The following is a 21,895-nucleotide window of genomic DNA, read 5'->3' as shown; positions in this document are numbered from 1 at the left end:
AGGCACACAACACCTGTTGAATGTCTGGCTGTCGTTGAGCTGCTTAAAGCGCAGCACCTCTTTCAAAATCCTTCCCCCCCTCAAAAAAATTCCAATAGCATGCCTAGACTTACTTAGGGAGAAAACCAGGGGTTAAAACCATGGAGCAATGCAGGCGCCATCCCTGCCTGTGACCAGAGCGGCTGCCTCTGTTGAGCCCTGGGCTGCAGATGGTCCAATTCCTTTCTCCGCTTCCCTGGCCGCCGTCATCCCCAATGCCCCCCTTCCCCCCGCCGCCCCCCCCCCAGCAAGATGCAGGTTGGGCTGCCCCCTGCCTCCCCCTGCTGCTGCAACGAGGAGGCGCCAGCTCAAACCCAGCTTTGAGCAGCGAGGTCAGAAGGGACTGTGCGAAGCTGGGGGAGAGCGGTGCCCGCTGCGAGTGCCAAGGGAGGGATTGATGACACACGGGGAAAGGGAAGACGTCCCCTTCTGCAGATGGCTGGGGGCGAGGGGCTGCTTGGGCACTCTCAGGGAGGATGTGGCAGGGGTAGGGGGCATGGGCATAGCCAGGGGGGAGCAGCCCCCCCCATCAACTCAATAAATAAAAATACTGAACTAAAAGCAGAAATTGTAGAAAGATTTTGAGATCTAGCGAAGCACTTGGGGTCAAAAGAAAGTGCTTTGAAACAACGGTTGTTGAAACATCTCGTTCGGAATCTGCTAGACAGAGCCAGGAGATGATGACCAGTGGCTGTCCTGGCCACCCCCACCCACAACATAAATCATCACTTGAAGTGTTTTTATGCTTGTGCAAAGGAGGGGGCATTTTTTGAAACAGTTCCCTGGTTTTGGAACATCCTAGAGGCTCGACTTGCATATTACAGTCTTTTGGACATCAGGTTAAGACTTCCTTGCTTGCCCTGCCATTTTGAAGGAGCTGTGTTTGGTGTTTAGCAGTTGTCTTTTAGTTTTTATTGAAGGTGGGGGGGGGGTGCGCACTCGCGCTCTTATGGCTTTTATTTTGCTTTTATTAATGCATTAGATTACAGTGGATGCTCAGGTTGCGAATGTGATCCGTGCAGGAAACACGTTCACAACCTGCAGCGCTTGCAACCTGCAGTGGCGCATCTGCACACGTGCAGGTCGCGATTTGGCGCTTCTGCGCATGCGCAAGTGCTGAAACCCAGAAGTAACCCGTTCCGGTACTTCCGGGTTCGGCGTGGTGCACAACCCGAAATCACACAACTCAAAGTGTCTGTAACCCGAGGTATGACTGTATTGCTGCCATTGTGCACCGAGGAGCAATTTCAGGGGGGGAAAGTAAAATAAATTGGGAGATAAGAGGCAGTGTGGCACTGGATTCTACTTGCTGGGCACTGCAAGAGTGGAGAGTGCTGTTGCTCTCATTTCCTGCATGTGGTCTCCCTACACACATCTGGTTGGCCCCTATGAGAACAGGAAGGTGGACTAGATGGGCCTTGGGCCTGATCTAGCAGGGCTCTCATGTACTTAAGTGAACCAGTCTCCCCATGTTTCTCTGCATCTAATTTTACGTCTTGTTACTTTTTCTTGAAGTTGAGATCCACTGATGTTGTCCCAGAAGATGCCAGGAAGGGACGTGAGCAGGAAACCTGTGTCGCCAAAAGCACATTGTTGAGAGAAGACATCCCTGGAGAGATGGAGCCCCAGAGGCCTGGCCTGGAACTAAGTCGCGGGCGACTGGCTGTGGGAGACTTTGTCCTAGCACTTCCCACCAAACCTGCCCCCATCTCCTCCAGCGAGGGCCAGAAACCCTACATGTGTACTGAGTGCGGGAAAGGCTTCGGCCAAAGCTCACACCTTATGCGCCACCTGGGCACGCACTCGGGGGAGAAGCCATACCGGTGCGCGGACTGCCCCAAGGCCTTCACGCAGCTGTCGAACCTGCGGCAGCACCGGCGCATGCACACTGGGGAGCGCCCCTACTCCTGCGACTGCTGCGGGAAGTGCTTTTCCTGGAGCTCCAACCTGGCGCAGCACCGGCGCCTCCACACCGGCCAGAAGCCCTACGCTTGCGCCCAGTGCGGCAAGCGTTTCTGCGAGAGCGCCCGGCTCCTGGAGCACCAGCGCACCCACACGGGCGAGCGCCCCTACGCCTGCTCACAGTGCCACAAACGCTTCAGCCGCAGCTCCCACCTGGCCCGCCACCAGCGTCTCCATGCATCTGTCTCATGCACAGAGGAGGAGCCTTTCCCTTGCAGCCAGGGCGCTGCGCTCCTCCGACGCCACCATCGTGCCCACCACAACTAGAACATACGGTGCTGGAACACTGTGGCAGCATTAAAGGATATTCCTCGTTCGCCTTTAGCTCTGGATCCCAGCAGTGGCCTGGAGATGACCTCAAGCACACCTTCCTGCTTAGCTGCATGGGCTGCAATGGGAGCTCAGATCTTTCTAGGCTTCGGAGAATCTAGAACAGGAATGGGAAACTTGTGGCCTTGCAATGGTTGCTGGACTCCATGGGTATAGCCAGGGTTTATGTTATTGGGGGGCGGGGGGGGTCAGGACACCCACCTGTCATCGTCTTCTGTCTTGCTCTGTCTAGCAGATTCGGAATGAAGTGTCTTAACAGCCATGGTTTTAAATTACTTTCTTTTGACCCCAAGTGCTCAGAAAAATCCGTCAGAATCTTTGGTCATTTGAAAAAGACGACGTTAAAGAAAAGAATAACATCAGGGAGTACCTTTCAAGTACCGGTATATTTTGCAAAATTACAAAGAACATGCCTTTTCTCATCTTATTTTTTAAAAAATCCAAACTAAAACAAGTTTCCTTGGATTTGCTGAAAGCCATAATAATAATAATAATAATAATAATAATAATATTTATATGCTGCGCATCTGACTGGGTTGCCGCATTAAAAGCACTTTTCAGCACTTCTCAAATTTCTCCTTTTTTCCAAATCAGTTGTTCTGTGCACACTCTGTAAGCATAGCCCATTGAGTCGCTTCCCTGTCATTGTTGGCCATTATCTTTACTCTCTGCAAGGAACTGAATGACCACTCTATGGCACAAGTGGTGCATAGCTGAGCAAGAGAGGTGAGCAGAGCCTTTTTTTGTGGCAAGGGAAAAGATTTGCACCTCTTTTACTAGGTCTGCTACGTTCAGCTCTTTTAACCATGGTACCTTTTGCTGGTCTTTGCCGAGTTTCTTCAGCTATAAGCGGGATGTTCGTGGGAGCCACGCTTATCACCACAACATCATCCAAGTGACCTCAGCGAGCATTCCAACTTCGAATATTCTGATTGTTTCTACTTTTAGTTAAGCAGCTGCCCCCCTGGCTAAGCCCATGCTGGACTCCTTGGCAACCATCGGCAATGCCAGATTTACGTATAAGCTAAACAAGCTATAGCCTAGGGCCCCACTCTCTTGGGGGCCCCCAAAATATCTAAAGGAAAAAAACCTGGATGTACATTTCCAAAATATAAGATAAAAAACAAATAAAATAAAACCTACATACAGCAACAGTGTTTTGTGTTGTGTAGGCTCCTATGATGTAAGTAATGGGCCCTGCCTGCTAGCCTGCTCCCTAAAATATAACCAGTTTGCTCATTTCTTGATATAGGGTGCCTACATTCTGCATGTGCAAATGGCTTTAGATACCTATTAGGTTCATAAATTGCCATATAGCACATATTCAACACACAAAAAAGCGACAATTTGCTGTTGACAAAGGACAGCTGGTCCTATAAAGGGCCCCATTACCTTCAGTAGCTTAGGGTCTCATCAATCCTAAATCTGGCCCCGACCATCGGCCATGCCGCAGTGGCTGATGGGAGTTGCAGTCTATGAACACCTGGAGGGCCGCAAGTTCCCCACCTCTGAGCTTCATCAAGAGAGCATCTGAGGTTGTGCAGGACATAACACAACAACCTATAACCAAAAAATAATTCTCCCTGCTGCGACGTTGCACACTGTGACAACTATGCTGGGAGGAGGCGCTGCAGGCAGTTGTTGCACTCCAGGAAATCTGCAGCGGGGAAAAAGAAACACAGACCCCTTGTAGCAAATGCTGCAGCAGGTGCTATGAGCAGGGTTGTTCCACATCTACAGGCAAGCTAGACAGCTGAACATGGTGCTTAGATATACAGAAATGTGGTTAACTGCCTTGGGTGGATGGGGGGAGCTGCCATCTGTACGTTTGGAGAACGATTAGGAGATCATCACCTAAGGCAGGAATGCCCAAAGTCCGTTTTGGGGGCCTAATCCGGCCCACCTGTCGGTTTAATCCGGCCCCCGTGGCAGTTTATTTCCTCAACAACTTCAACCCTTAAAATAGTTCAATATCTTCAATCCTAAAGAAAGCTCAATAACTTTGGGGTAAAATCCTAAGGTCAACGACTTGGGTTGGCCCTCACGGCCCTTCACTTCATCAAATCTGGCCCCCTTTGAAAAAAGTTTGGACACCACTGTCCTAAGGGACAAAACTGGGAGCCATCTGAGCTCATCTAACCACCCAGGACCCAGTTGTAAAAAGGGGGGCGTAAAGAAGGGATGGATATTAAAAATAAGAATTACAGCATCCCAGTTGACTCTTGATAATTCAGTTGCGCTACAGTCAGCCTGTATTAAGACCTGGGAAGGGAACAAAAACTTTTTTTCCCCAGGGCAGCAAAAAGGGGAGAGATTGTATCCATGTATAAGACGGCCCACAATTTTGAACATAATTTTTTAATTAAAAAAACTCCTAGTCTTATACACGGAAAAGTACAGTACTTTATGCTGATACATTTGTAGATGACTTACAGGAAAGGTGAGATAGGAATGTTTTAGAAGGGACACCACAGCAGAGCGGAGAGGTGTGATGTCACCCTCTGTGATGTCATAGAAGGTGCTAGGGAACACTGCTTGGATTGTGCAAGGTTGCTACTTTGGGACGGAAAATTGTTTTTGACATCCTGATAGCTGCTCCCTGTAGGCCAGAGATTTCCAAACTGTGTGTTGAAACACATCAGTGTGTCGTCTGCAGTGTGTAGGTGTGTCGCACGAATGCTCCCCATGTTCCTCCCAGGGCTAGAAAGGGGTTAGTTTAACCTCCGGTTTGCTAGTAAACTAAATTACTGTGCCGTGAAATGATGCAAAACTGAATTAGTGTATCACGAAATGATGCATGTCTAAAAAGTGTGTCACCAACATGAAAAGTTTGGAAAGCTCTGCTGCCGGCCTTACTGCACATCCCATGTGGTTGTATATAATGAAGGCCTCTTTACCTTGCTTGTGAAAAGAAGCTGGGGAGAAAACGATGGGGAGCAGGGAGGGAATTTGAAATGAAGTGTTAAAGTCTATATTACTCTCACCATCAGGGTTTTAGGAACATAAAAAGAGCCCAGCAGGATCAGGCCAAACCAAAGTCCCATCTATTCCACCATCCTGTTCTCACAATGATCAAACAATTCAACCCCTGTGTTGCAAACAATTATCAGTAATATCCAAGGCAACACGATGACCAAATACAACAATGCAATATCAATATAAACTCTTTATATAATCCATACGGAACATTGAACAATATGAAAAACCAAATAAACAGAAATCTTACAAATCTCTGAAAGTCACAAAATGTGCACTCTTGATGGATTCTCTTGAAAACAGAACGAAATAAACATAAGTGTTATAAGTCTCTGAAAGTCTTTGTAGACTCTGCAAGTCTCTGAAAGAAGCAATGGGTCAGATTCTTATCTGATGAAAACAAGCCGTAAAGCTTTGTTTTATGACATCCAACGCTGCCAAAGTGGTCCACAGACGTAGTGAACAGTGATTCTGGATATACCCACTGTTTCGTAGAATTCTTCAGCACAGCAGAAGGATACAGAAATGCTCCATAAACCCATCTATATGGTGACTGGAATTGTATAACAACGATATCTATGGAGCAGTGGTCATAACTTTAAGAAGAATTCTACGAAACAGTTTGTGACTTTCAGAGATTTATAAGCACATTTTGAGTACCGTATTTTTTGCTTTATAAGACTCACTTTTTCCCTCCTAAAAAATAAGGGGAAATGTGTGTGCGTCTTATGGAGCGAATGCAGGCTGCGCAGCTATCACAGAAGCCAGAACAGCAAGAGGGATTGCTGCTTTCACTGCGCAGCGATCCCTCTTGCTGTTCTGGCTTCTGAGATTCAGAATATTTTTTTTCTTGTTTTCCTCCTCCAAAAACTAGGTGCGTCTTATGGTCTGGTGTGTCTTATAGAGCGAAAAATACGGTACTCACAATGATCAAGCAGATGCCTTTGGGAAGCCCCAAGGAGGAACATGAAATCAGGCAATCCCAGTCCAATTCAATCTCAGGCGTCCTCATTTCCACCAACCTAAGAAGAGACCTGTTGGATCGGGCCACTGGCCCATCTAGTGCAGCATCCTGTTCTCACATAAGCCAGCTTCCCATTGGTAATTCCCAACATGATTTTTTCTAACCCACTTTGAAAGCCATCCAAGTCTGTGGGCCAGTACTTCATCGTGTGGTAGCCTTGCTCCACACATACACACGCCACTGGGGAGTTCCACTCTGTGATAGAAGAGACACAAGTTACAGCAGGGGTCAGCAAACCTTTTCAGCAGGGGGCCGGTCCTCAGACCTTGTGGGGGGGCCAGACTATATTTTGAAAAAAATATATATGAACGAATTCCTGTGTCCCACAGATAACCCAGAGATGCATTTTAAATAAAAACACACATGCTACTCATGTAAAAACACGCCAATTCCTGGACCGTCCACGGGTCAGATTTAGAAGGCGATTGGGCTGGATCCGGCCCCCAGGCCTTAGTTTGCCTACCCATGAGGTACAGGCAATAGGCAAGATGGAAAATAGCTTTTGGAGTCACATCCCGAAATCTGGGGTATGCGCTGAAATAATATTTGGGAAGAAAGATAATAGGAGGAAGAGGCTTGGCCTGGGATGTAGGCAGAGGGGGGAATTTTCAAAGGTGAGCTTTGAGTGGGGAAGCTAAGGGTTGCCTCACAATCACAGCCCTCCTCCCTCCTTCCCTGTGTTTCAGGCAAAGCCACCACATCACAATAGCCTCATTGTGTGATGTCAAAGAGGGGAGTGGTGTCACTTGCAACTCTTGGCTTTAGTGGGAGAGGATTCCGGCCAGAGGCTGAAGGAAGCAGTGGCTCTGCAAAGGCCCTACAGTGGAGATGTGGCTCAGGTAACTCAACGGAGGCCACGGGGCCACTGAACAGGTGAACGGTGTGGCATATAAAGGCCAGCCCTTGAGCTGATCTACATGCCACCTTTATCAAACCACAGCCATTTGGCATGGCCTTTATCTTTCCCTCTTTCCGGCATCCTTCTACATTTTCCATTGCTGCCCATGTGGTCCTGATGTGTTAAGGGGCAACTTTGTATTCTGTCACTGCCAGTCATTGCCCCTCCCCCCCCCAAGTACCAGAAGTTAGGAGGCGGTAATGTAAGGTAAGTTTTGTGGCACCATTTAGGACAGGGTTAGGCAACCTTTTGGGAGACACATGTCAGGACCATACAGTGAGGTGGGGGGAAGTATTTGATCCCCTGCTAAATTTGCCTGTTTACCCTCTGAGAAAGAAATGACCAGTCCATAATTTTAATGGTAGGTTTACTATAGCTGTGAGAGACAGAATAACAGCAGGAAAACCCCCAGAAACCCAGAAGACAAAAGTCAGAGATTGATGTGCATTATAATGAGTGAAATAAGTATTTGATCCCTTTGCAAAAGATGACTTAGTACTTGGTGGCAAAACCCTTGGTGGCAATTACAGAGGCCAGACGTTGCTTGTAGGTGGGTACAGGGTTTGCACATATCTCAGGAGGTATTTTGTCCCAGTAGCCAGTAATTCCTGATACTGGGTCCCAGTAAAGCCAATCCTCACTTGGCAAGGGATAGCCCTATTAACCTATAGCTCGTCCAATGTGTGATGGTGCTCTCCAGTGCTTGTGTTGTATTTCTTTTCCTCTTAAGACTATGGGCTATGCTCAGTTCATTACCAGTTTAGGTACAACCTATTCTTTTAATCTGGATGCAGGTGGTCTGTGGTCTAAACCACAGAGCCTAGGGCTTGCTGATCAGAAGGTTGGCGGTTCAAATCCCCGCAACGGGGTGAGCTCCCGTTGCTCAGTCCCTGCTCCTGCCAACCTAGCTGTTCGAAAGCGCATCACAGCACAAGTAGATAAATAGGTACCGCTCTGGCGGGAAGGTAAACAGCATTTTCGTGCGCTGCTCTGGTTTGCCAGTAGGGGCTTAGTCATGCTGGCTACATGACCCAGAAGCTGTATGCCGGCTCCCTTGGCCAGTAAAGTGAGATGAGCGCCACAACCCCAGAGTTGTCCACGACTTGACCTAATGGTCAAGGGTCCCTTTACCTTTATTCTCTAATCAGGGACAGACAGAGGTAATTTAAGGGAAATTCCTGCCTTCAATGTAGGGGTCACCAGCATGCATATGTGCCTGCAGAGGTTTTCCCCAGGGTTCCCTACCCCTGCTGAGATTAGGCTTGGTAGCTGGGTTTGTGTGATGCCCGTAATAGTTTATCTGGTTTGCAAAAGGCGTCACGAGCCTAGAAGGGTTTTGCCAGCTCTGCTCCAGTCTAGAAACACCATCAAGAAGACTTTGTAAAAGTTCATTTCATCCCCCACCAGGGGGAGCCATAGCTTGTTGGTCACCGTCTCACCATAGCCCATTCTTCCAGAGTCCAGACCTATTGCAACCAGGGCTGAATGAACTTCTTGTCATGGTGGTGACCCCAGGAATGCAAAGCCACAAAAAAACCCCACATATTTTTGTAGGTGTAGGAGTGTGCTACATTTTAATATTGCACAGCATTCTTCTTCTGGAAGAATGGCAAGTTAGTTAATCCACTCGCTATCCAGAGGTTGCACACTGTTTATAGTAAAAAATTGGGGTTGGCTTTTACAGCCCAACTCTCCATCAATGAATTCAGTGTCCTGTCCCCGCCCCCCCACAAGTCTGTTTGCGGTCAGAGCAAATTGAGTGGAGGCAGGATCTAGTGAAAGCATAAAGGTAAAGGACCCCTGACCATTAGGTTCAGTGATGGCCGACTCTGGGGTTGCGGTGCTCATCTTGCTTTATGGCGTATAGCTTCTGGGTCATGTGGTCAGCATGACTAAGCCGCTTTTGTCCAACCAGAGCAGCACATGGAAACGCCGTTTACCTTCCCGCTGGAGCAGTACCTATTTATCTACTTGCACTTTGACGTGCTTTCGAACTGCTAGGTTGGCAGGAGCAGGGACCGAGCAACGGGAGCTCACCCCATTGCGGGAATTCGAACCGCCGATCTTCTGATCGGCAAGTCCTAGGCTCTGTGGTTTAACACATAGTGCCACCCGCGTCCCTAGTGAAAGCATAGGAGGTCTTTATTTTCCTGTTGCAACAGAGTCCCCTACCCTTGCAAGGAGGTGTGCCAGAGCTTTTAAAGTCTTTAGAAATTGCCCCGCCCCTTAGCCAAAGACCACCCCAAAGCATAGTACAAAGAGGCAGTCTACAGCAGAAATTACAACAAATGAGTGTCCTGCCTGACAAGACAGCTGATAATGCTCACTGATTGCATTACCTGGTCAGTCTGGGCCAGTCTTTGGAGATGGTAAATTCCTAAGTTCTCGAATCCATGCCACAGGCCTACTCTATTCCTACATAAAACAAGCCTTTAAGGCAGGTTTTATAGAATTTATGATTGGCGCTGCAGACCCCCTGGGGTCCGTAGACCACCAATTGGGAACAGAGCATCAGTGCCATGATGACAGTTGTGAGCAGGTGTCTCATCGTTTCTGAGTTATGAATTGGGATGTTCCTGGGTCCTCTCAAGCTAGCCACAAATTCATTCAGTGGCTTTATGACAAAGCACTATCTGCCCCACCTCTGATGCTTGGGTAATAAGAAGACTGGCTTAACTAAAGCATTTTAAGGATTTCAAGAATGCATGCGAGTGCCTTTCTCACCAGTTCATAGAGCAATATAAAATATGCTATCTATAGTATAAGAAGATCAAATACCAGTGGAAAACTTCCTGGAGCACAAATGGAAGCCATTTTGTTTATCCTCCAATTTGTTGTCCATTCCTTCTTCCACAATACTTTTGCAGATCTCTTTGCTTTTCATAGTGTATCCGTGTCCAGGCATATTCTGTGTCTTGCCCTCAACCATCCCTTGGGGAAGGCTGGATGACATAATTTCGCTGGCTAACAGACCCCAGAGGCCTTTTCTTCTTTGCTCAGTAATAACCACAGGGGACCAGGCCTGGGGGAGAACTGTAGTTAATGAGCTTTAATTGTAGCAGCTTGCTTAGGGATCGATTAAAGAGGAGTCTCCAACCATTTCTCAGCCTAAGCATGTAAATAAACCCCGAGGGAGAGCTTTCTACATCACCCCCTCCTACCTGGGAGGGCAGCTGGTTAATTAGCCCAAGTTGGGAGCTATTAAAAGTTTGTACTTTTTGCGAAGTTATACAGGTGCATCCCCAGAGTGTGGAGGCAGCTGGCACATCAAGGCTTTGGGCTCACTGCCAAAATATCTCCTCCGACTTGCGCTCTGTTCTGCTTTCAAATCAAAAGGCATTGTGCATTGTTGAGGACTAAGCAGATGCTGGAGGCCTGGTAGTTTGCTCCCGTGGACACAGGGCTTGTGTAACCGATTTCCTTGATGCAAGAAATGAAGATTGGAAACAGCAAAGCCAGAACAGCAAAGTGGGCAGTCGATGCTCTTGGGACAAAGCAAGCAATTTTTGACTGTCCAGCTACGTTGACCCTGGAATTAATGAAGCACAGTGGACCAACACCAGCTGATGACATGGCTCCCCAAATCTCTTTTCTGATGAGAGCAGCTTTTGCATCTCATTTGGAAACCAAGGACCCAGAGTCTGGAGGAAGAATGGGGAGGCACACAATGTCAGATGCTTGAAGTCCAATGTGAAGTTTCCACAGTCTGTGTTGATTTGGGGAGCCATGTCATCAGCTGGTGTTGGTCCACTGTGCTTCATTAAGTCCAGGGTCAATGCAGCCATCTACCAAGAGATTTTGGAGCACTTCATGCTTCCTTACACAGACGAGCTTTATGGGGATGCTGATTTCATTTTCCAGCAGGACTTTGGCACCTGCCCACACTGCCAAAAGTACCAAAACCTGGTTAAATGGACATGGGATTACTGTGCTTGATTAGCCAGCAAACCCGCCTGACCTGAACCCCATAGAGAATCTATGGGGCATTGCTAAGAGAAAGATGAGAGACATGAGACCAAGCAATGCAGAAGAGGTGAAGGCTGATATTGAAGCTTCCTGGTCTTCCATAACACCTCAGCAGTGCCACAGGCTGATAGCATCCATGCCACGCCGCACTGAGGCAGTAATTGATGCAAAAGGGGCCCAAACCAACTACTGAGTACATGTGCATGCTTCTACTTCTCAGAGGTCCAATATTGCTCTATTTGCAGTCCTCGTTTTGCTGATTTCATTTAATATTCTAATTTTCTGAGATTGTTAATTTGGGGTTTTCATCAGCTGTACGCCATAAACATCACAATTATAACAAATAAAGGCTTGATATGTCTCATTTTGCATGTCATGAGTCTATCTCATATATTAGTTTCACCTTTTAAGTTGAATTACTGAAATAAATGAACTTTTCCACAATATTCTAATTTTTTGAGTTTCACCTGTAAGTAAGAAGGCAGGCACATGGGAGCTGGCTGAGGCTGGTGGGGCAGTGCCCTGTTTGCCCCAATGGACCAGCCTCCACTGAGAATGAGGCTGTGATTCCATGGACATAGGAAACTGCTTGATCCCAGCTCAGACTCTTTGTCCACCCTGCCCAATGTGGTCTACTCTGGCTATCCAGGGTCTCAGACAGAGATAGGACTTTCCCATCCATCACTTATTATCTGTTTCCCCGCCTCCCGCCTCCACAGAGATGCCAGGGGCTGAACCAGGAATCATCTGCAGCCACTGAGCTAGGCTCCCTCTTCAACCATCTCATCAGAAGTTCCACCGCCTTGAGAAATAGACACACACACACTGCTTTATTTCCTATAAAGGAGAGAAACAGCTTGGATAAGTTGATCCATTACAAATAAAACAGCCCCAGAACCCAACTGCTTTGGAAATGCAATATAGTAACAGTATAAGCTGTAAGCATGGAATAACCAAAAAACAAAAAAAAATGTGTTTCCCATTTATTGTGGCAGATCTTGTTATAAGAACAGCCAAGTTGGATCAGCCAGTGATCCATCTAGCATCTACCTTTCTGCTGTCACCAGCCAAATGCCTCTGGGATGCTCACAAGCAAGGCTCCTTTTGCTGGTATTCCTGCCTTTGACCACAGGCATTTAGCTATTGGGGCTAAATATGGAGCTGTTAAGCCAGCGTGGTGTAGTGGTTAAGAGCGGTGGACTCGTAATCTGGTGAACCGGGTTCGATTCCCCGCTACTCCACATGCAGCTGTTAGGTGACCTTGGGCTAGTCACACTTCTCTGAAGTCTCTCAGCCTCACTCACCTCACAGAGTGTTTGTTGTGGGGGAGGAAGGGAAAGGAGAATGTTAGACGCTTTGAGACTCCTTCGGGTAGTGATAAAGTGGGATATAAAATCCAAACTCTTCTTCTTCTTAAGCAGCCTTGCACTAAATCACATCTCCGGCCCAACGAGCCCAGTACAATATACTCCAGGGACAGGGAACCTGTGGCACTCCAAATGATGTGGGACTCCCAACTTCCACCATCCCTAATTGCAACTAATCTGCCCATAATAGCAAAATCTATTCTCCTACCTCCCATCATCCCTGACCAAAGGACGTCCTGGCTGGGACTGTCAGTTCCAACACCTGGAGGACCACAGGTTTTCCCATCCCTGGTCTACTCACTGGCAAAGCTCTTTCTCAGTTCTGCTCCTTGTGACTGGAATTGCCAGCAATTGGAGCTCTGCCCTTCCTTTCATGCTAAGGATGGGGTCTGCCACTGAGCTACGGGCCAGGAATGGCATGGACAGCATCAGTGCAAATTCAGCCATGTTCCTGCCACCAGCAACCTTTACAGGCGGTCGACGCTGTGGCCTAATGATGCAACAATGACGCTGAGACTCTCCCCTTGAGAATTCGCAGCCTGGCTCGTGCACATGGCTGCCCCTGTCAGTAGGAGAAAGCTGTACCCTATGTGGGTCAGCCTTTTTAGTTCTCAAGATGCTGGAGCCACAGTCAACGACAACTGCTGGACAAAAGAAAAATTCATAAACGGAGGTTGGGGAGAAAAAGCCTTAGGCTGTGTGAGGCTGCATGGCTGCCTCTGAAGTCGGGTCCCCTTTCCAGGCTGCAGCCGGGCCTTCGCCAGCCGCTTCCCCTTTCCAGGCCCCCATACTGCCTTCCCCAGGGACTGGATCCCCCGCTTTCCACACGGCAATGGCCGTCTCAGCAGACGGTTCCCCCGCTTTCCACGCCGCGGCGGTGACGGCAATAGTCCCCTCGGCGGCAGAGGAGGCGGCGGTGGCGATGCTTGGCTTCTCTTTCCAGTCGGCGGCGGCGGCGGCCACCCCAATGGCACCGGGGGCATCGGTCTGCCCGCCCTTCCAGGCAGTGTGGGTGGTCATGTGGCGCTCCAGCAGCGTGCGGTGGGAGAAGTACTTGTTGCAGATGCAGCACTGGAAGCGCTCTGGGCGGTGTGTGCGCATGTGGACGTTGAGCGAGCTCTTCTGGGTGAAGCGCTTGCAGCAGATGGAACACTGGAAGGCCCGCACCCCCGTGTGCGTCACCATGTGCTTCAGCAGGTAGTCCCGCAGGGAGAAGGAGCGCCAGCAGATGCTGCACTGGTGGGGCTTCTCACCTGTCGCAGGGAGGGAAAAGCACAGCGGGTCAGCCGAGAGGACACAGAACCCCCAACGCTAGAACCCAGAAACTGCCCCGTGGCGCTGGACCGAGGGGGGACTTCCCTCCTTAGGGGATGATGCCCTAAATGGCTTTGGTCCTGGTATACCTGAAGGAGCGTCTCCACCACCATCGTTCAGCCAGGACCCTGAGGTCCAGCTTCGAGGGCCTTTGGCAGTTCCCTCATTGCAAGAAGTGAAGTTACAGGGAACCAGGCAGATGGCCTTCTCGGCAGTGGCACCCGCCCTGTGGAATGCCCTCCTGTCAAATGTCAAGGAAATGAACAACTATCTGACTTAGAAGATATATTAAGGCAGCCCAGTGCCGGATTTACATATAAGCTATAGCTTAGGGCCCCACTCTCTTGGGGGCCCCAAAAAAATTTAAAGGAAAAAACCCGTGGGTGTACATTTCCAAAATATAAGATAATAATAATAATAATACCTACATACAGCAACAGTGGCAAATGGCTTTAGATAACTATTAGGTCCATACATTACCATATAGCATATATTCAACACAAAAAACAGCGACAATTTGTTGTTGACAAAGGACAGCTGGACATATGAAGGGCCCCGTACCTTCAGTAGTTTAGGGCCTCATCAAACCTAAATCCGGCCCTGCCTGTATCTGGAAGTTTTTAATATGTGACGTTCTGTTGTGTATCTTACATATTATGCTGGAATCCTCCCAAAGTGGCTGGGACAATCCAGTCAGATGGGCAGGATACAAGAAATTTATCATCATCATCATCATCATCTATGAATCAAATGGCCCAAACATTGTAAGCTAGCCTCGATGTGAATTTATATCTGGCATCTAAGTGTAGGTCTGTATTTATCTCTCTTGGGTACGTAGTTCTTGTAAGCCAGGACTGCAACAAAATGTTGCAGCATGAGTGGCTGCTGTTCAGGATTCCAGTGACACACCCTCCCATTTTCTACTTATCCCAGACTCCCAAAAGTTAGCGTTCTGTAGTCACTGAACCTACTCTCCTGAGCTTTTGGGCAGGAAGGGGCTGCCTCCTTCTTTAAGGCTGTTTCCCTGAATATTGTATTTCTGCAACCTCGGGGTTGGCATGTGTCCTTGAACCCTATTGCCTCTGGCTTGCCCTGGGTGGAGGTCCAGGTGTGTGTACAAGCTAGCCTACTGTACAAAGTGCAATTTGCATTCATGGCTCCGCCCACAGTGGCCTCTGGCCCAACCAACCCCTGGAAGGTTTCTCCGGGAAGGGAATACTCCCCTCTAGATGAAAAAGGGTTCCTCACCCCCACCGTACCCCCAGCAACACCCTCCCAGGAAGCTCCGCCTCATGGTGCCCATTACCAGAATGGATGAACATGTGCTTGGTGTAGTTTTTGCGGGAACTGAAGGTTTTCTGGCAGTGGCTACACTGGTAGGAGGGCTCCGAGCAGCGTGAGGGGCCGGGCTGTTGGCTCTGCTGCTCTCCAGCGCCATGCAGGGGGCCTGTGACCATGGCACCAGGGCTGAGCTGCACCATGTTGCTGGCACCGGCGTCTTGCTGCTGCTGCGGCGGCGGCTGCGCCTGGATGCTATAAAAGCCCTGGGCCACCGCAGCCGGCTGGGGCATGTGGAACTGGAAGATGCTGGTGGTGCTGGTGGCCGTGCTGGCGCTGCTGACCTCCGCCTTGAGCTCCCGTTGGATGCCCAGAGAGGAGACGAAAGTCAAGCCCCCACTGCCGCTATTGCTGCGGGGCGGAAAGGCTGTGGCGGCACCCGAGGGCCCACCCAAGTCCTGTTTGAAGTCTCCCGCCAAGCTCCTCAGGTTGGAAGCCTCCAAGCTGCAGTCCGAGTGGAACTTCTCCCTGTCCCGCGCGGCGGAAGCTGCCGCCTCTTCGCCGCTTTCCTCCCCCTGCCAGGATGGGATGAAGGACTCCGAAAAGACATCCTGGTTCCCAAAGAAATCCTGGCCCTCGGCAGTGGCGTAATCCAAGTGGAGGCTCTCCTTCCTGCCGGCCCCGCCAGCACTCCCAGAATCCTTTGCTTCCGCCTCGTCGCTGAAGCTGGCAGGGAAACTTCCACTCCCGCCACACTCAGGGAAGCAGCTAAGCTTGGCCTCCCTTTCTTCCACCACCACCCCCTCCCGGCCTTCCCCACCAACCCCCTCCTCCTCGTCCTTGATGATGACAGGCATTGTCTCGGACAGCTGAAGCCTCACCGGCTGGCGCTGCTTGCGGCTGTGGCAGCTGGGCGTGGCCTCGGCAGGGTGGAGGTACGGGCCCCCCGCCTCCCCATCGCTTATGCCCCCCTCGCAGGCGGCCGCCCTCGCCTCCCTGTGCTGGGAGGAGGAGAGGAGGTCGCGCAGCTTGTAGCGCACCTCCGAAGCGCAGAGCAGTTTGGGGGGCTCCAGGTGGGAAGCGTCGAGGTCCCCGGGCCGCGAGACGCTGCCAAGGGCCTCTTTGGGCGGCTGTTCTTGGGGCTTTGCCGGGAGGACCCTGGGAAGGGAGAGGGGCACTGGAGGCGGGGCAGTGGGAGGCTTGGGGCTGCGGCTTTGAGAGATGATCTGGGTGCATTCGTCAATGACCGTCTTGATCTGCAGGATGGAGGCGGCCGTGAGGATCTGCAGCGCTTCTGATTGGGCCACCACCAAGGAGCCGCTGTACATGAACTCCACCAGCTGGCGGACCACCTGGCTGGGGACGACGGGCGGGACCTCGATCTCCGAGTAGCCCAACAGCAGCTTGTCGTGGAAGAAGGGGCTGCCGGCGGCCAAGACACAGCGGTGAGCACGCAGCGTGGCCTCCTGGATGTGCACGGTCACGTCACAGAAATGCCCTCCCAGGCGCTGCCCATTCAGCGTCTCCAGAAGGGACTTGCTGAAGTTCTGGAGGTGGATGTAATGGACGGCTTCAGCCATGCTGTCCCGCGTCCCTCACCGGGGCAGCCGGAGATCGAGATCCTTCCGAGAAGCAGTGTGCATCCCACGCAGGACAGTCAAACGGCAGACTCTTCTCGTACAAAGCCTGAAACACAACATTATTATGAATTGTTGTTATTACCTGCCCTCCCCCAGAATTAAAAAAAAAACCCCAGTGTACATGCTCGCTGGTATTTAACCCCAAGTAAATTAGCAAAAATGTATAGTTCAAATGATTGTTGGAAGTGTAAGGAAAAGGAAGGCACCTTTTATCCTATGTGGTGGAACTGCAAAGTGATAAAGGAATTCTGAGAAATGATATACAATGAATTGAAAAAAATGTTTAAAATAACCTTTGTTAAAAAACCAGAAGCCTTTCTGTTAGGAATTGTAGGTGCAGAGATACTGGAAAAAACTGAAAAGGCTGTTTATGTACACTAGGAAGTCATTAGTTTGCACCAGGCGTCCTATTGGGAAGACCCAGTTCTCTGAGTGCATGTTCTGGAAGTTGGGCAATAGGGGCAGTACAGGATTCCTTTTGGTGTACCGACCTGCCCGCTGCACCAAGGATTCCCTGCCCGAGCTGCTTCAGGTTGTCGCGGATGTTCCCTTGAGACACCTAGTTTGGTTGTCCTAGGGGATTTTAATATCCATGCCGACACGACCTTACAAGGGGCCGCTTGGGACTTCGTGGAAAGCATGGCCTCCATGGGGCTGTCCCTGAATAAGTTTGGCCCAACCCATAGCCACGGACATGCCTTGGACCTGGTGTTTACCTCTATGGATGTTGGTGATCTGACACTAAGTAAAAGCGAAACGAAAGAAGTGCCATGGTCAGACCACTTCCTGGTGCAACTTGACTTCTCCGCGACCCTTCCCCTCTGCAGGGAGGTGGGACCGATTCGGATGGTCCGCCCTCACCACTTAATGGATCCAAATGGTTTCCACAGAGTGGTAGGGGATGCTTTATCCCATGTTGATGGCCTTTCAGCTGATTCCCTGGTGGCCCGCTGGAATGTGGAGTTAACCAGGGCTATTGACTGTTTGGCTCCGAAGCGCCCTCTCCGATGGCATGGAGCCCGGACAGCCCCATGGTTTTCCACGGATCTGAGGGCAGTGAAACAATCGTTGAGACGGCTAGAGCGCCGCTGGCAGATGACCCATTCTGAAGCTGACCAAACACAGGTTAGAGCTCAATGCCGAGCCTACCAAGTGGCGGTAGCAACGGCGAAGAAGACTTTCTTCACCGCCTCTATTGCATCTGCAGAAAACAGCAGCAGGAGACTTTTTCAGGTGGTCCGCAATTTAGCTTAACCACCTGCTACATCGGGGCCCAGTACGGGCCACATGATCTCCTGCAATGATTTTGCAAAGTTTTTTGCAGATAAAGTCGCTCAGATTCGGGAAGAGGTAGATGCCACCGTGGGAGCAGGGCTGGGGCGGGAGAATGCTAGAGTCCTGTCTAGTCAAATTGCGTGGGATCAATTCCAATCTGTTACCTCTGAGGATGTGGACAGGCTGCTTGGACGAGTGAAACCAACCACCTGTCTCCTTGATCCTTGCCCATCCTGGCTTATAAAAGCTAGCCGGGAAGAGCTGGGCGATGGGCTTCGTGGGGTGGTGAATGCTTCCCTCCGTGAGAGAGCCTTCCCAGACCCGTTGAAAGAGGCGGTTATTAAACCGCTTCTTAAAAAAACATCTTTAGATGCGGCCACGATGGCCAACTATCGCCCAGTCTCAAATCTTCCATTCTTGGGCAAGGTGATTGAGCGAGTGGTTGCTGAACAACTCCAGGCACGCCTGGAAGAAGCGGACCATTTGGATCCCTTCCAGTTGGGATTCAGGCCTCAGCACGGGACTGAAACTGCCTTGGTTGCACTGGTTGATGATCTCCGGCGGGCTAGGGACAAAGGTGAGAGCTGTTTCCTAGGTCTGCTGGATCTCTCAGCAGCGTTTGATACCATCAACCATAACATCCTTCTGGACCGTCTTGAGGGGCTGGGAGCTGGGGGCACTGTCATACAGTGGTTCCGCTCCTTCCTCCTGGGCCGTGTTCAGAAAATGGTGGTGGGGGATGAGTGTTCAGACCCCTGGGCTCTCACTTGTGGGGTGCCTCAGGGTTCTGTCCTCTCCCCCATGCTTTTCAACATCTACATGCAGCCTCTGGGAGAGATCATCAGGGGGTTTGGGCTGGGTGTTCATCAGTATGCGGATGATACCCAGCTCTACCTCTCTTTCAAATCAGAACCAGTGAAGGCAGTGACGGTCCTGTGTGAGTGTCTGGAGGCGGTTGGAGGGTGGATGGCGGCTAACAGATTGAGATTGAATCCTGATAAGACAGAAGTACTGTTTCTGGGGGACAGGAGGCCGGCAAGTGTGGAGGATTCCGTGGTCCTGAATGGGTTAACTGTTCCCCTGAAGGACCAGGTGCGCAGCCTGGGAGTCATTTTGGACTCACAGCTGTCCATGGAGGCACAGGTTAAATCCGTGTCCAGGGCAGCTGTGTACCAGCTCCATCTGGTAAGCAGGCTGAGACCCTATCTGCCTGCGGACTGCCTCGCCAGAGTGGTGCATGCTCTGGTCATCTCCCGCTTGGACTACTGCAATGCGCTCTACGTGGGGTTACCTTTGAAGGTAACCCAGAAACTACAACTAATCCAGAACGCAGCAGCCAGACTGGTGACTGGGAGCGGCCGCCGAAACCATATAACACCGGTCTTGAAAGACCTACATTGGCTCCCAGTACGTTTCCGAGCACAATTCAAAGTGTTGGTGCTGACCTTTAAAGCCCTAAACGGCATCAGTCCAGTATACCTGAAGGAGCGTCTCCACCCCCATCGTTCTACTCGGACACTGTGAGATCCAGCACCGAGGGCCTTCTGGCGGTTCCCTCACTGCGAGAAGCCAAGTTACAGGGAACCAGGCAGAGGGCCTTCTCGGTAGTGGCACCCTCCACCCTCCCACCAGATGTCAAAGAGAACAACAACTACCAGACTTTTAGAATACATCTGAAGGCAGCCCTGTTTAGGGAAGCTTTTAATGTTTGATGTATCACAGTATTTTAATATTCTTTTGGATGCCGCCCAGAGTGGCTGGGGAAGCCCAGCCAGATGGGCGGGGTATAAATAATAAATTATTATTATTATTATTATTATTATTATTATTATTACTACGACAGCTGCAAGGATGGTGCTTGCCTAGAGCTGGAAAGACGACAAGATACCTACTAGGATGGACTGACAGAGAAATTATTGGATGACGCAGAGATGGCAAGATTAACCGGGAAAATCAGAAAGACCACTGTAAACACTTGAAAACTTTGGCAGGCTTTAAATAACCCCTGCAATGATACACAGACTTTGGATATAATGGAGGATGGTAAATTAGATGGACTTGTAATATGCAGTTAAAACGTTATTTAAGAACCCACGGGGGGGGGGGGAGGGAAGTTTTGGGATTCAGAAGAATTCTAATATTTGTAATAACATTATTTCTGTGAATGAACTTGTAAAACCAAATTTAAAAATTATTAAAAAACACTGTAAACGTATTAAATTCAGAAGGGTGGGCCCTGGCGTTGAAGGCCAGAGGTGTGCCTTTGGTATTTGGTGACAGCTGTACACCAAAGAAGCCAGACGCACCTCTGTAGGAAGGGAATCCCACAACTTAAGGGCTGCCACAGAGAATGTGGAAAGCTTGGGGCAAAACAGCAACAGCACACGCTTGGACACGGTGTGTGTATAAGCCAGGCTGCCCTCTAAGGAGCTCAGGGAAATGCACCCCAATCAGCAACACACCTGGGACTAGTGGAGCAAGCCATCCAAACAAGTGGTGGATTTGATAGTTTGATCAAGTAAGTCAGTGTCAATACACAATGCAGTTTGTTTTGAAATAGCAGGTAGCAAGAATGTTACGGATTCGTGCGCAGAGCTATTTCGCAAAAGCGAGATGTGCCAGGGTTTTAAAGCAGAGTTTCACCAAAAAGGCAGAGCAGAAATCGTAATAGAAGGTACAGCTGGTTTCAGGCGCTGCAGAGTGGGAGAGTGGCTAACATAACAAGACAGCCAAATTGCCTTCCAAATTTCTCTAATGGAGGAGAATCCATGGGAAAAAATTAAAATGACTGCACCTCTACTATTTTTTTTCTATTTTGAGAAACAGGAAAATAAACCACTTGATCCTATACAGAAAGAGAGATACAACTAGTGTTGTGCATCCGGCCACCAGCAGCTCCCTATGATAGGCAGGGGAATGGATCCAGGGGGTCTGGGACCCAGTTAAAAGGTCCTGATTCGACAGGAAGAAAATGCTATTCTCTGGAAGCTGCAGCTGGGCGCCTCCACCCTCCTTTCACCGGGAATCATTTCCCAGGGCAACAAAACACCTCTGAGCCCAGGAGCTTTGACACCTTTGATAGCTCCACCAGCAGCAATGAACTCTCCCCACCCACCCGGGGAAAGAAATCGGGAGCTGCTGGGCTTCAAATCCGGCCAGAACGCAGCACATGCAGAAGCCCCGCCTCCCTCCAGGTGTGCAAAGGTTAATCGGTGGCGAAATGCGCTCTGTCCATGCTCAGAGGCGCCCTCGCCTTCCTCGTGCGCCCTGAGTCCCGCCTCTCCTCCTGCTCTAGAATCCGGGCTCTCCTATTCGGATCAGACCCAGCAGTCCGGGCTCCCGTCCGCTACCTGGGAGCCGAACGATGCACAGGATACTTAGGAACTGAGGGAGGGAGGGGTGGGGCAAAGGCCGGGTGGGCGTGGCTTGCGCCCGGGCTGGGGGCGGGGCCCCTCTCACCTGCCGCCTCGGTCTCCCGCTAGGACTTGCCGTGCCGCCTCCGCTGCTTCCTGGCTTCCCTTCCCGCGGCCTCCTTCCGCGCACGTCCCTTTCCTCCCACCGCTTCCGCGCCGCCCATAGAGAGAGAAAATCTAGAGGCACACGCGCGCTGTGATGCGGGAGGAGGCGGGGAAAAGCACAGCGCTCCTGCAAGAAAGCAGATTGAACTCAGTGGCTGATAACGGCAAGGTTCAATCCACCTGCATATTCTTGCATTGCAGGGAGTTGGCCTAGATGGCCGTCGGGGGTTCCTTCCAACTCTGCAATCCTACGATTTGATTTTAAATATATTTTCATTAAAGATTTCTTGGTTTACAAAAGTGTGTGC

The 21,895-nt window shown here is 50.2% G+C and overlaps 1 protein-coding gene and 2 long non-coding RNA genes across 3 annotated transcripts; 1 reads left to right on the top strand and 2 right to left on the bottom strand.

Annotated features, from left to right (window-relative positions):
• The first annotated feature begins 95 nt into the window (after positions 1-95).
• On the top strand, positions 96-2,667 carry LOC310663451. The gene is made up of 2 exons (XR_014504492.1): positions 96-371; positions 1,555-2,667. It is a non-coding gene; the product is annotated as an uncharacterized lncRNA (long non-coding RNA).
• A 987-nt stretch (positions 2,668-3,654) lies between these two features.
• LOC310663460 lies at positions 3,655-10,113 on the bottom strand. Its single transcript, XR_014504500.1, has 2 exons — positions 10,008-10,113; positions 3,655-3,988 (listed from the first exon to the last, which is right to left on the bottom strand). It is a non-coding gene; the product is annotated as an uncharacterized lncRNA (long non-coding RNA).
• Positions 10,114-12,010: 1,897 nt separating this feature from the next.
• On the bottom strand, positions 12,011-21,645 carry ZBTB45 (zinc finger and BTB domain containing 45). Its single transcript, XM_083411085.1, has 3 exons — positions 21,529-21,645; positions 15,183-16,840; positions 12,011-13,815 (listed from the first exon to the last, which is right to left on the bottom strand). Exons 2-3 carry the CDS (start codon positions 16,732-16,734, stop codon positions 13,253-13,255), a joined length of 2,115 nt encoding a protein of 704 aa, XP_083267211.1. The 5' UTR covers positions 16,735-16,840; positions 21,529-21,645; the 3' UTR covers positions 12,011-13,252.
• Between the last annotated feature and the right edge of the window lie 250 nt (positions 21,646-21,895).

This window comes from Podarcis tiliguerta (genome assembly GCF_965153285.1).
Source record: "Podarcis tiliguerta genome assembly, chromosome: 13".
In the NCBI taxonomy this organism is placed as follows: domain Eukaryota; kingdom Metazoa; phylum Chordata; class Lepidosauria; order Squamata; family Lacertidae; genus Podarcis; species Podarcis tiliguerta.
Note: the sequence above shows the minus strand (reverse complement) of the source record. Positions and strands in the feature narration are given on the sequence as shown.